The 15,000-nt window shown below is 42.7% G+C and overlaps 1 protein-coding gene across 2 annotated transcripts in view; it reads right to left on the bottom strand.

Moving 5' to 3' along the window:
* The window catches only part of rab27b (RAB27B, member RAS oncogene family), a 31,183-nt gene that overhangs the window by 9,728 nt on the left and 6,455 nt on the right, over positions 1–15,000 (bottom strand). The window contains exons 1-2 of one of the 2 annotated variants that reach the window (XM_048258374.1): positions 10,470–10,554; positions 1,155–1,326 (exon numbers count right to left, since the gene is read on the bottom strand). In XM_048258374.1, coding sequence (XP_048114331.1) covers positions 1,155–1,307 — 153 coding nt within the window. In that variant the 5' untranslated portion in view covers positions 1,308–1,326; positions 10,470–10,554. Of the gene's footprint in view, positions 1–1,154; positions 1,327–10,469; positions 10,555–15,000 lie in introns of those variants that run through there. The other variant, XM_048258373.1, reaches the window with a different exon arrangement.

Genomic DNA, 15,000 nt, shown 5'->3' with positions numbered 1-15,000 from the left:
GTGTGGGGGGGTATTGTTTTTGTCTTCATCCTCCATCCTTCCTTTACCCTCTATTACCTATATTATCTATGGATATTTTATAAGTTCTAAGTTTGGATCTATGTATGTTACTCATAAATGTTTATGACTTTATGAGTAACATACATTATGACATACATTATGACTTTATGACAATGCAAATGCCATTTTTGTCATGCCAATAAAGCACCATTGAATTGAATTGAATTGAGAGAGAGATAGACAGACAGATACAGAGTGAACTGTTAGAGGGATATAGAGTAAAGAGAGAGAGAGAGATACAGAGTGAACTGTGAGAGGGATATAGAGTAAAGAGAGAGAGAGAGATACAGAGTGAACTGTGAGAGGGATATAGAGTAAAGAGAGAGAGAGAGATACAGAGTGAACTGAGTGTCATTAGCAGCTCCTCTCTGCTCTCAGATCAGATGACATCACCTACAGTAACTATCCCTGCCAGTCAGTCTGATCCCTCTACAAACTGACTGACTGCTTCACTGGACGTCATTCCTGCGTACAGCATGTATGTCACTACCGCGTGTACATTTAGCCTTTTCCCTTCCTGATTCTCAACCAGAAAAACGTGTGGAACTAGTAATGTACTAGACATGCGCCAGTCATATGCTTGTCTGTCTGTCTGTGTCTCTCTTTCTCTCTCTCTCTCTCTCTCTCACACACACACACACACACACACACACCAGTGATGAATGGCTTCTAGGTGTTTGTGAGTCATCCCCAAACAGGAGGGACCGGGGCATACACCCTGCCACACACATCCACACCTACTGCCATAATGCTGATCTCACTCCACTCTAACACTACTTATAAGAGTCACAGGGTAGTGCTCAGTAGCCATTTAAGAGTCATTGGAAGGATTTGATGGCAAGATCCTGTTATCATTTCATCATTCATTATCTCATTCTCTGCTAGGGAAGAATGGGGAAGTCATAAGGAAGCACTTGGAGGTATTTTTCTACCTGGTATTTAACTGCCTGTTAATCTGAACGAGTCATGAAAATAATGGGACGATAAATGTTGAAAGACTGAAATGTCAGTTCCTAAGAAGACTGAAAAGAGATGTTAGGGGTGTTACAGAGAAGAGAGATAGAGAGACAGAGAGAGAGAGAGAATGAACTTACCACTCTTTTTTCCCTGAAGTCTATTCCCACTGTAGTGATGAATTTGGGGTTGAATTTGTTGTCTGTGTACCGGTAGAGAAAGGTGGTCTTTCCCACTCCAGAGTCCCCCAGAGCAAGGAGCTTGATCAAATAATCATAGTCCCCATCAGTCATAGTGCTGCCTGCGCTGAACCTGCACACAGACACAACGGACAGCAGTCAGTGAGGCGGACAGCAGGGCCACCCCCAGAGAGCCTCAGAGGGAGGGCAGGCCAGGCTCATGCAGCAAACCACACCTTTCACTAGAACAAATAAAAATCACAGATGAATCTACTGCACAACACAATGCCAATGAGCTTTCAGATTCTTCAATGAATCACATACACAGCCATATGATAGCTATTTAAGGCATTCATCTCCTAATAGGTAAGGCAGGATCTGAGAACAGCAGTTGATTAATGAGAAACTATTTAGAAATTGGGTCCGATATTTCACAGAAAGAACACCAGAACTCGCACCTTTTGATCAAGTCTATTTCTAGCTTTATACATACATTATCATTCATAACCAGGAGTCACATTTAACCATGTCTACTGACTCAATAAGGCTCACACAGGGTGCAGTTGGTATAAGCAGAATTCAGTGCTCATCCTGCAGTATCTCAGTGTGTGTGTGTGTGTGTGTGTGTGGGGGGGTGATGGATTGGTTGGAGGCTGCTTGCGCCAGACTCCCGAGGTGCTTCAGCATAATGCTGGGTGGCAGAGGTCAGAGACGGCCCCCGCGGGCATAGACAGGAGGATGCTATCACAGGGGTCACAAGAGAGCCAAACACCGGGGTTGTGCATAATGCCTCCTGTTTGAGCTCACGGAGTGGGTAGGGTCTGGGCCGCAGCAGGGGGGGGGGGAGCAGGAGGGGATGTTGGGGAGAGTGAGAGAACGAGGGGGAGAGGGACCTGGCACATGATTCCTCCCTGCTTCCGCATGAGGGATCAGGAGGTTCTGTGTGTGGGTGGTGGGAAACTCTGTGGAGCGCTGACAGCTCATATGAGCCCAGCTAGATGATTAGCACGTTAGCGAGTTTAGGCAAACCTAAATACAGTAACTTATCACTCAGCTTAATTGGTGCTTTGTAAACACGCTCAGAAGTTTGTAAACACAAACGTAATTTTAGGGCAACAGTTGCAACACATATTTGTAGTGACATTTTATAGAGTGTGTTTTACTCTCACTCCCCTTCATAGCACCGTCTTTCAGTTGTATCATAACAGAGGAGCTTTGATATGGACCCTTTCAAGAGAGTTCCATTATCAGCATCATAGTTGGCCCCACAAGACTTCCTTTTTAACATTCCATATGTTATCTTAATGCAGAGGAAGTAGATTGGGGCCCAAATAGAACGTTCAAGCATTGTTTTTGTTTTTATTGTTGAAAGGGTCTATAAAATTGTGAGCTGACAGAAATGGCAGCTAGCCTGTTCCGCTGGTGTGTCTTCTTGCTTCCTTCCGTCCCTCTGATTAGATTGAGTGTGGCATTTCCCTGCTCCCTGCATCTTCGCCGGGCTGCTGCCCCCTCTGCATGCGCTGCGCTCCGGATCTATGCCTCGTTTGTCTGCAGCCCTCGTGCCGCTTGCCGTGTATATTTAGAGGATCATGGGACTCTGATTCACCAGAGGCTCAGCTGAGATGCATCCCCCCCCCCCCAAACCCACCCTCTGCTGTCCCCAAACCCCTCACCCTGCCCATTCACCACCTACCCAAACCCCCACCCCTACCACACACACACACACACACTACCACCCTGAATGCCCAGCAGCTAGTTCAGCCCCCTTGTGTCAAGGAAATTAGTGGGCTGCTATTGATTTGGTGGCCAGAGCCTGGGTGGCTGGACCGCCTGGAGGTAGCTTTTCCTCTGTCATAAAGGCATAAAACCTCACAGTCTCCAACTGGGCCAGCACATGGTCCAAACAAATTGCATTGGTGAAGGAGGCCCATGGGGAGAGGTAAATCATTAATGCCTCTTGCTCCTCCACTCTGGCTCAGCACTCACACACTGGCTAGTGTTTTTCAGATTGCTTTTGGTCAGTGTTTGTCCTCTGTGGGGTTTATGGTCCGTGGAGGCTGTTCGCTGGACTGAGGCTCGCTGGCTTGCTCGTTTGTTCACTCGCTGCAGGAGACGGCCGGTCTGGGGTGCTTGGCTCAGTTCAAGCGTTCCGTGTCAGCTGATGCTGGCTTACGCAAGAGGGACCGAGAGGGAACACTCCCAGGAGACAATGAGCACCATGAAGGGAGAGACTTTCTCAACACGAAGAGGCATCTTACAGGTTAAAAAAAAAAAAACCCACACAGAATTGTTTGGAGAATAATTTGATCAAGCACTATGTGGCTGGCAGTGTGCTCCAGTGGTGTGCTCCAGAAATCATGGGATGTGGGGAGCACACGTGCAAGACATTAGAGAATAGCACTTGCCGTTCAGGAAACTGATTCGTCTGGCCTGAGCCATCTTCTTCATCTTCGTTTCAAGACTATTTTTACCTCCGTCAGAAAACAAAATAAATGGAAATCCTCTGATAATTGTCTCTTGGTGTCAGAGAAAATTAAATACAAATCAGACACAATAAGAGAGCAGCTAAAGATACAGTACGTTTAGCAGTAATCTGCTGGCTGTCAGAGTTTCCCTGCAGGAAACCAATGTTGTGTCGTCACATTCCCATGGAAACCAATAGCGTTGTGTGGTCAATGTGTGCTCTTCCTCTCAGGCTTTCTTCCTGGTAGAGCATTAATTCTGTTTGTATTCCATTAAGGTCACCTCAGGAATGCGGTTGCAACACCTCTTATAATCAGGCCAGTTATCAGAGAGGCCTGGTAGAGCTAATATGTACACAGCTACCACCCTCCACTGACTAGCCCACTAGAGCAGCTATAGGGCTGAGGCACTGGCATGGTTTGGACACGAGCCAAACCCACTTCAACACTGTTCTTAAGTTCATGTGATGTAAGGGTAGAGCTGTGTTGGAATCTACTCTGATGCTATAAGCTACACCAAAACATACAGATTAGGTAACTGTGTCTAATTGGATAAGGTGGAACATTTTCTCTCAAAACCCCACTGTGTGGACTTTGTTTGTACATTTGCACTCCGCTAGAATAGATTACAGTGACATTGTGTTGTGCCTTTGAACTGATTACAAAACTAACACTGTTAGCTAAAATAGAGGTCTGAACACATTTATAAATGTATGTATGCAGATATAAAATATACAGTACAACCGAAATAAGAGATAAGGCATTAAAAAAAAAAAGTTTTGGTTCCTGTTGGTTGTCAGTTGAGGCCATGGGTCGGTAGGGATTTGTTTTTTTTTCCCCCAGTGGCAGTAAGGGATAGGTAGAAAATCAGTCCCTCCAGGATTTCACAAGGTTTTTTGAGACTGTTACGGCCTAAAATGCCTGGATGGAAGTTGCGGTGTTTTTAGCTGTTTCTTGTGGAGAAATTGCAGGAGGAAGTGAAAATTGCAAAAATAGTTGCGATTTTTTTTATTTAAATTTAGGGCAATTAAGGTTAGTAAGACCAAAATCACACTGATAACCTTGATGCTTAATAAAAAAGGATAATCAAAGGTAAACAGTAAGGATTACAGAAAATCAAAGTAGGCCTACTTTATTTGTGAAAATGCTTTGACTGAGGTAATTCACAAAGCAGTATAACCTTTTCATTAGAACTGTCCAAAAAAACAGTCACCTAAAGAGATGGCATCATGTCATATGTTTCAATACATTCATATATTTTGTAATTCATATTAAGTTCATATCTTTTTAATAATTCATAGTCTGTGGCCTGCATAATTACTAATAGCCAAGTAAGTAATTTCATATTGATTTAAACTATTTGACTACACTTCTGTTTAATGTCATTACATTGGTGGTGTCCGTCTAATTGACTGCCTGCCCCTTTAAGGACGTGAGAGTAGCCTAATTACATTTCTGAGTGGATTGGAAGGCTTGCATCTCACTGTGTTCGGCTACGAGTGTAAATCACTTTTTGCATAGTGCATTACCATAATGCAATTGGGAATGTCTTCTATGTCATTAGTTAAAATAAATGTAAAAAAAAAAAACAACTCGAATGAAATCATTCTTGGGTTATAGAAGAGGTAAATGTCTTGCAATTTTATTCATTTCTATGATTTTGGTAGCACTACTCAAACTAAGCCCACAAGCTAGCAAACATGACATAAGCTAAAAGGACATATCCAGGTAAACGTTTGCCAATGGGTTGCATAGCCTACTCAAATGTCAGTAAACCAAGTAGGCCTTAATTAACTTACTTTCACAGCCTAGGTAGGTTAGCAACACCAGGTTGAGAGATGCAAGTAAGCAGATCATTAACGTTAGCCTTCTATTTATTGTCATCAAAACTGTAGAGGAACGATCACGTTAGGGCAGTCTTTGGTGTCATATGCAGAAGGTGCAGAAGTAAGTGTGCCATCTGGCTCAATATTCTGCGCGAGGCACTGTTGTGGTAGGTGAAATTTCACGGTGAAACTACGATGATTGGTCAAATTTGCGAAAAAGTTGCGGTGTTTGGACAAAATTGCGAGTGCCTTGGTAAGTGACGAAAACAATCGTCTTCGTGAACAGCTGTGCATAGGCTACTTTGTAAAAGAGAGAATACGCTCATCCCTATACATAACGCAAGGGGTAATTAATGTAATTATAGTTAAGCCTTTTATTTGTGGATTTATTTAATGTATTTAGTGTTATTTCTTCCCCAAGCTCATAAAATAAATTTGGGTCGCACATAAATTGACAGGGTCGGTCGGAAACCGGAACCCAAGACATTTTTTTATGCCTAATGTTGAAAAATAGAATAAGAATATAACGCATGCACACGCATTTTTAAATCACTGAAGTCAAATATTTTTCAGTTAAACAAAGATGAGGCGGCAGTTTTTATTAGTTTGACATAAAAGACCATTACAGCTCATGTGTGACCTCTGACCTGCTCGCATCTCAGTCCTGACATCTGACATCTCAGTCCAACAGACAGACAGGCAGAGAGTCTTAACCACTTTAGGCTAACAAGCTGATCAAAGCAGTGTTGCGCTCTTCCTCATTTTACAACCCTCAATATCAGGCAGAGGACACAAGGGTCCTACTCAGAAGTGATGTTTAACTCCATTCTTGTCACATCTCAACGTGACCTCTCTCATTGTGACTAGGTAATTGGTCGCCTCATAACTAGCATTCCCAGTAGACATCCTCAGTAATGGTAAAAAGAAAAATGCCCTCCCTTCCACAACCCCGAAAAGATGTTTCTCTTCATTGGATTGGGAGAGAATGTGTGCTGTTTTAAAAGTTATATGTACTCCAACCATACAGTCCTTTAGAGAGCCATGAGCTCAACGATCTCTTGATGGTTAACAAGAACCTGCTTTCAACTCCTTTCGGATAAGATTAAATATACACATTTCATTAGCTGCACTTACCATATTTAATTTGTGAGCATGCATTTAAATCCAATTTCTTCTGCATTGCATATGCTCTGTGGCATAGCTGATGCTCCATCTATGGTATGGAGTTTAAGGGAACCTCTCGACCCACCCACCTCTACGGCCTTGTAATAACATGTTGCTTCCATATTCTGTAGGCCTATACATACAGAAAAGCCACCCACGGCCAATGAGTTCTGTCACACATGAGATCAGAACATTAAATAGGAGAAGCCATGGAAAATGAGCTCTCTCAACAGTCTATTTGAATAGCTCTCTGAATAGTCTATCAGAAATAGCCAATAGACATGAAGAAAATGTGCCCACACATTTAGTCACAGCACAAAATGCCTTGTCCACAGAGCCACACGGCTCACCCTGTGCGGAGCACTGCATGGGTCAAGCCAGCATCTGGAGCAGGAGCCAAAAAGGTTAGCAGTGCTGCGCGTCTCCACCAGCTATCGATCCTACACAGGGAGCTAGCTGAACCAAGCGGCCCCCTGAGGGCTGCTTCTGGGTGGGGGTGCTGTGCCCTGATCCCTGGGTGACTTGGTGCTCTCCTCCCACCGTAACTCACTGGGCCCTGGGAGTGCTCCAGCTCTGGACTCTCATCATCAGTCATCCCACTTAACATAGCGCTGTGTGGGTTTAACTGGCCCCTGCTCCATAACTCAGTCCAGTCATATGAGACCAATAGGCACCCGGCAGAACTTAAGGCCTAAGCACTTCTCCCTGGGTGCCTGTTGTTGTTGTTGTTGTTGACACTGATGAAGCACAGCACTCTCTGTCTAGAGCTCAGACACTATGTTACTCACAAAATAAGTCAAAAGGGAGCAAAACAACTATTTGGGACCATTATTTAATCATGCACAGAGATACCCACTACCTATCTGCTAACATTGAATGTGTTCATTTCCTGCTGTGAGACATAATTGCATTTCAAGTCCGCGCTTACAAGAATATAAAGAATGCAGAATAAACACTGCAGTCATACTGTGTATTGGTTAAGACCATCTCACTTCTGTAGGTTTTAGACTTCAGCCCGATGCCAGTACAAATCTCCAAAACTTTATCTCCCAAAGGATACAATTAACTTAGTGTTGATCTTTTTGCTGGGAGGCAAAATTAATATTTGCTGAATGAATACAACTACTTCATTTGCCATCAAGTTTCAAGACATTTTTTGATAATAATATTTTATATTTTATAGCTTATACTTGTTGCTGGTGAATATGCTGGTGAATACAGTCTATTCCTATTTGGTGTAAGTGTGGCAATGCATTTATCTCTAACAATGAACATTTGAATGCTCAATCACAAACCATAATTTTCCAAGTCTGATTTATCTACCTGGCAAACATATCATGTTCCCTTCTTTCTGCATGGAAGAACATTATAGGTTAATGCAAGAAATCTATCTCAGATCGATCTTCTGAGTTAACACATCCTGTCTGGCTTTTAAAAAGGAATAAAATGTTAAACCACTAGTCTAGTCTAATTTGTTCAATAAAGTTTCTATCTATCTATCTATCTATCTTGAAGATTCTTGGCCGTGACAGAATGCAAAAAGAGACTGAATTCAGGATGGTCCAGGTCCAACTTATAACTTCTCAAGAGTTCCCCATTCATAAAGGCTTCTAATTAAATACTACAGTTCCCTGAAACAAATCTTACAATGCTGTTGCAGATAGTTAAAACTTCCACATTTAACTTCAAACTACATGTAGTCAGCAACACGATGACGTAACAAGGTTAATTCAGGGTGTGGTCAATACATGTCATGTCTCTGAATCACATACCCAGATTAACGATGCAACAATCAGTTTGAAGAGATGACTAGGCCCTGGTCTGACAAGCTACAGGTCTGACAAGCTACAATTATCTATAAATTCATTTAACTGTTTTCAACAAGAGCAAGCACTACGCTTCATTTCTTGTAAAAGCACTCCTGAAGGCTGTCCAGGACCTGCAGCGACATTGCCATCTTCGGTCATTGTTATCTCATCGGACACATTAAATTTAAGGGGATTGCTTGACAATGGATGTCTCAAACCAAACCTTTCCCTAATTAACTTTGGTCTGGGTCTGCCTACTAAGTGCCTTTGACCACACCTTTATTGCTCTCTCTTAAACATGTCCACTCTAGTGCAACAGTGTACGAGCGCTGACATTTTTGCCAGCTGTTTTTGCTCTCACACTATGGTTCTGAGACTTATAGACACTTGGGGCAAATAAGTTAACTAGACCATAATCCCTGACATTTGATAGCACAAATACAGCTGTGACATTTAGACAAGAGGCAAGAAGAAAATAAAAGACTAAAGTTAGGATCAATTACATTACAGGCTCTGCCAGCCTCCATTATCCAATTAGTGCTGGTTAGCCACAGGCTAGAATGGCTGGACTAAAGTCATGCTGTCATTTGTCCCAAATCAATTTCACCAGGCCTCCAGGTATTGCAAGAACAATGCACAGATTACCCTGTTTGTCATTTTCCCTAAAGGATTATGACAATGGTAATGGTTAGAAGACTATAAACTGAGGTGATATTTACATTTTCAGAACGTGCTGATTATGGTATACAGTAATAAGCTAACATTCAAGTAAAGAGTTGTGCAAATCAGTACTCCATAATCATGCATTATGTTAGAGCACATACCTTACACGAATAACCTATTTCTTATCAACTGGTACAGATTGGTACAGATTCCAGTGCACACATACCAAGCAGTGCTAACTTGTGGACTAAAACTATACTATACTCAACAGATGAAACGGTATAACGGAACGGAACACATAGTATGGGATTTAAGCAGTATTGTGTATTACATCAGGCACCACATTTCATATGTATGCAAATAATCTTCCAAATTCACCAGAGATTAAGTGGTTTCAGCAAAAGTAAATGTCTGAGAGGCTATTTGATTTGAATGACTGCATCATTTACAAGTGAATGAGGCTCAGATCAGATAAAAATGGCATCAACATAAAACCTATATGTGAGTCATGAAACCTTGGCCATAATGGACTTCTAATGGCTGCCTTTGGAGTTCAGATGTAGGCTCCAATTGGAAGCTTAAATAGGTCACAAACACAAGTTTCTTTCTGCCCCGTGGTGCAAGGAAGAAAGTGCTCTGCAAGTCATGAAAGTTGTTGTGATGTCACATGCTTTTATCCGTTTAAGGGTCAGAGAAACTGCGCGCGAGAGAGAAAGACAGAGAGAAAGACAGAGAGAAAGACAGAATTTTTCTCTGCTTTGGCCACCCATAATGTGAGGTCTTGAAAGGTCTGTGGGGTTTTCCCAACCTTACCTACACTATCAAAAACATAGAGGAGACAAATCTCTAGAAGCAATCTGTCAGCCAGCTATTAACCATAATTGATATTCACCCATAGAGGAGTAGCATCATATGGCTGCGCTGCAACACTGTGTCAGGTACTGTATATAGCCATGACTCCATCCTCTAAATCAATTCATCAAGGCTGAGGGCTGCCTCCTCTCAACGCCTTTCAAGGAGAGTCTACAACCTGAGGATTTACGTTTACTTTTTAGACTGAAAAGACTTTATCAGCCTATGAAAAGCACCTATGAAAAATAACCGCATACACTCTATGAATACACGGTTAGTGAAGTACTGTTGAATGGAAAGTCAGGCAGTTATCAATCTGTGCTACAACTGAAGAGAATATGAAAAAAAGACAGAGAGAGATTCTTGTTAACCCTGTAAAACTAGTCTTGATAATGAACTAGAAATTACTGACTGGATATTCTTCTTGTCCATCAACCAAAACGACCCTCCTACTACCTCACCGTTCGTTTCAGAAGGTAAACAACCAAAGTCAGATCTTACCGTTTCTTCCAGCCTCCCTGTACCCTTTTTTCAGTGAAAAAGTCCTTCAACTCAACAGGAGATTATCCGGCACCCAGCAAGCCAACTAACACCCAGCTCAAACAGGCCACACCCCAGAGCCATGGGCCAAACCCATGGAGGTCAGCCTTCCACACATGGCTCTAAACTCTGCCCTTCTCCCTATTGACAGGAGGGGGTGGAGAAAAAAGGGGGAGAGAGAGAGAGTGTGTGTGTGTGTGTGTGTGTGTGTGTGTGTGTGTGTGTGTGTGTGAGTGTGTGTGTGTGTGTGTGTGTGTGTGTGTGTGTGTGTGTGTGTGTGTGTGTGTGTGTGTGTGTGTGTGTGTGTGTGTGTGTGTGTGTTTGTGTGTGTGTGTGTGTGTGTGTGTGTGTGTGTGTGTGTGTGGTGAGGAGTACACCAAAAGAGACCAAAGAAGAGTCTTGATTCAATCCTTCACAACAACTTTTCCACATAACACCAGGCAGGTAACACCAGACTAACATGGGCAGTAACCTTTCTTCTTTTAGGTTTTTATTTTTCAATGACAATGATAAAAAATCTAATTCTCAAAGCTTTTGTCTGTCTCCAATGAAGACTGAGCTGTTTAGTCACATCAACATTATGCCTGTCATGCCCTCTGATTCCACAGTAGTTGTATCTTTGAGTTATCTCACAAGTACTTAGAAAGACTGGCACATGCATCACCATACATTAGTGACTCTCTTATCACGGGAGAGACCCCTCTATAGCCAGGAGCAGCCTTCAGAAAGAACAGTAAGGCACTGTCTTAATTGGCTGATTCCACTTCCTCTGCAACTGCGATTGCATTTCCTGTTTCCTAGACGTCCATTACTCTCAGTCTGTGCAGGTCTACTAAAGGAGAGAGGGAGACAGATACCCTCATGGCTTTTCCACACTAACACAACAGGCAGTCAGAGAACTCCCATGGCCATCGGGATGATGGGAGGTGACCTGTGCTGGACGGAGGAGCATGGAATGCCATGCACTCGGAGTCCTGACATCGCTGACAGGCCGTGGTGGAGAGTGCAAAAGCCCTCCCAGATGCCGCCTCGTCCTGAACGCAGATCGATGAGACCACAATAAAGATGCCTCCGAGGAGGAGGAGAGCAAGGGCCGCCAGAACAAATCCAATCCCACACCCAGAAATGTCAAAAGACCACAGGAGACTGCTGCTTCTGCTAAAACAGCAGACACAATTTACAGAGTGACGAGACGGCTGGCCACAGCCGTCAAATTCCCCAAGAGCCCGACGTCTGAAAAAAAAAAAAAATGTTGTTTGGATGGACCGGGCAGTGGGATCTCACACAAGGACAAAAGGCAGTTTAGGGCAGCAACAGGGATGCCTCCCGCCCGCCTCGTCCAGAGTGGCCCCTTGGTAATGAAAAGGTTATGGCTGTAATCAGTTTAGGAGTGTGGGCTCTGGAAACACTGAGGAAAAACGGAGAGGGCAACAACGCAGAGCTTAACTCACGACACAAACACTCACACGTCTCCAAACAGACTCTACCTTGAACAAAAGAGGGGAGTCCATCAGTCATAAGAATGCATATGGCAGAAAAGGAGCGGTCAGATGCCATTAATCAACAAACGCTGCATAGTCTTTGCGACAGACCTAAAGAGGTATGGGATGCGAGACATGCTCAGAGACATCTCAGAGATCCCCAAAGGTGAATTTCTGTCCGCAATGCCACACTGGTCCCAAAAAAATGTACTATACTGTAGGCACTTCTTTTTTAACATAAACAATCTTAAAGGAGAATTCCGGTGTGATATTGACCTAAAGTGTGTTGAAACATGATACCAAGTGTGAACGTATGTCTCATAGCTCATCTCGGCTTGTCCCCTGCACTTAGAAATCTGGCACTAGTTACCCGATGCTACCAACAGTTTTTCGATGGGGGTGCCTCGGGCATCAGCCTAGCCATGCAAACGAGACATTGAAAACTTTGAAAAAGCACTGGTAGTTTATTTACAAGATGATTTATACAGACAGTACCTTCATGAAGTCTACCGTTCGCCACCATCTTGAATTTAGTCACAATAAATCGAGCGACGAGTAGGAATGAACAGGTATGATAAGGGACCAGATTTCGAAAAATAATTCAGTGGAAATGCATGGATTCCAGTTACTGCTAGTAGAAGCAACCGGAATCCATGCATTTCTACAGAATATAGTAAATACCAGTGCTTTTTCAAAGTTCTCAATGTCTCGTTTTAAATGTCAAGGCCCTCGGAAGTCTACCAATGAAGTATGGAGCTACTTTGAGCCTCGTAAATGGTGTAAAACAGTGATTTATTTGCATGGCTAGGCCGATGCCCGAGGCACCCCCATCGAAAAACTGTTGGTAGCATCGGCTAACTAGCGCCAGATTTCTAAGTGCAGGGGACAAGCCGAGATGAGCTATGAGACATACGTTCACACTCGGTATCATGTTTCAACACACTTTAGGTCAATATCACACCGGAATTTTCCTTTAAGATTAAACAATCAGAAAGGCAGGAACAACAGGTTCTTACAGAGCACCACAAAGTCTTGTTTGTGGTTTTTGTTATTTACAAATACAGCATTATTTGTCCAGACTAAGACTGCATAGGTTGGCACTGACTTTTCAACAAGCTCCCCATTAAAACAATAATACTACAGTAAAGCTGGCAAAATTATATCTGTCTATAAAATGAGAAATCTCTGTCTGTGTACATGTCTGTCTGTTCACTGTGTATCTCTCGATCCATTCATCCAACCAACATCAGTGGTTGTATTGAAGACACCCCAAATGGATGCAGTGTCTAGATGTGAAATACTGAAGACAACATCTTGCTGCTCTTGACCTCACCAACATGGCAGTCAACACTGGATGCAGTGTTTCTGCAGGCATATACAGTACAGACACAACACTTATGACATTCAATTGGATAAAACCGTTATAGGCTTCCTCATGCCTGTACAGTCAAAGGCCGACATTCAGTATGTCGGTAGTCTACTTATTCCATACATGTGGGCTGGGCCCTTTAACTTAGAGGATTAGAGAAAACTGCTATTTGAACTCAAAAAACTGAACTGAAAATGAAAAAGTGGACTTGCTTGAGTGCTTATAGAGATGGACATCAGTCTGACCTGTGCAGTGACAGAGGAGTAATCTGAGGGTGAAAAACAAGGCAGCAAAAGTCACGCAGTCTGAATTAAGCTTAGAGGCATGCAGGGAATGCTATTTTCTATTTAAGAGCATGCTGCTATGTCTCAGACAGGCTATTGTTCCACAAAGAAACACCAAACTGTTTACTTGTTCTTTGACTAACTGAGGAGCAGCGTGATTGTGTCTATAAGTGCTGCCACTGCATAATGCCAGTGAGGACCAGGCTTTAGTGTTTACACAACCACAATTCCTATAGGTGTGGAGAGAATTTTCCAGAGCGAACACCAATGTTTCCCATAGTTCACAAATGTACTTTGCCGATAAGGGTACTTTAAGGGTACTATTTTCTCTGTCGTCCAGTCAGTAATGCCAATAATGCATACTTCATAGATCAGAGTTAAACCCTCAAGCTCACAAGAGATTGCAATGTTGTACTAACAGTGTTCTAATCTTGTTTCATAACAGGTTCTCCAAAAAGGGCCAATGAGATAACACGGTCCCACACATACTCTACACAGCAGAAAAGGTGGAGTGGCAATGCAACACCAATGTTCATTTATGTGCCATCTACAACACTCACCATTAACATATACCATTAATATACGGATCTTCACAATGCTAGTAGAACACTCCATTGACTTGAATGGGATTTCCCAACGTTCTACGGTAAAATAAATTCATGTAATTACCGCTGCAAACATATAATTACCGCTGTCAATGGCAACGGGTTTTGTGCTGCTGATCATATCACTCCGCAAGTATTCCGGTCACTTCTTTCATTGGAACTTCATTCAAAAGTGAAAGCAGACGGTTGATCAGCTGTGTTCTAAAGAATGTTTGAATCAAGTTCAGCGCGTGTTTTGCGAACTATATGTTTCTCAGCAAAAGCCACGACGAAATGGTAACAGAGACATATCGTGGAGTTTATTATTTCGTTTTGGCAAGTAGCCGTGTAATAAGCGGGATAATGTATAGAACGCCGGTCATTATTGGGAAAATAAGTCCCTTCAGGGGCGGAACAAGACCCCTCGGGCTGGCGTCGGGTCCGGTTTCGCCCTGTCGCTAATTTATTTTCCCAATAATGACCGGCGTTCTATACATTATCCCCTACTTAATATATGTCAATAAGTATCTGTCTATATTCTATGCTGAAAGTATGAATAATAAATAATAGCTATTCAAATAGCTATTAATAATATATATAATAATAGCTATATAAACATAGAGCAAAATTGACCCCAAAGATAAACACAGCACAGCTTTTTGGAAAGCAACACTTCAAAAACTCTTTCCAAGAATTGACCCCGAGCTCAATAAAGTCAAAGTACATTCACCCTGAGAACAAGGAGGTGCTTGGTAAAGCACATCTACTGCAGTA

The sequence above is a fragment of the Alosa alosa genome, chromosome 12, assembly GCF_017589495.1.
Source record: "Alosa alosa isolate M-15738 ecotype Scorff River chromosome 12, AALO_Geno_1.1, whole genome shotgun sequence".
Taxonomy (NCBI): domain Eukaryota; kingdom Metazoa; phylum Chordata; class Actinopteri; order Clupeiformes; family Clupeidae; genus Alosa; species Alosa alosa.
Note: the sequence above shows the minus strand (reverse complement) of the source record. Positions and strands in the feature narration are given on the sequence as shown.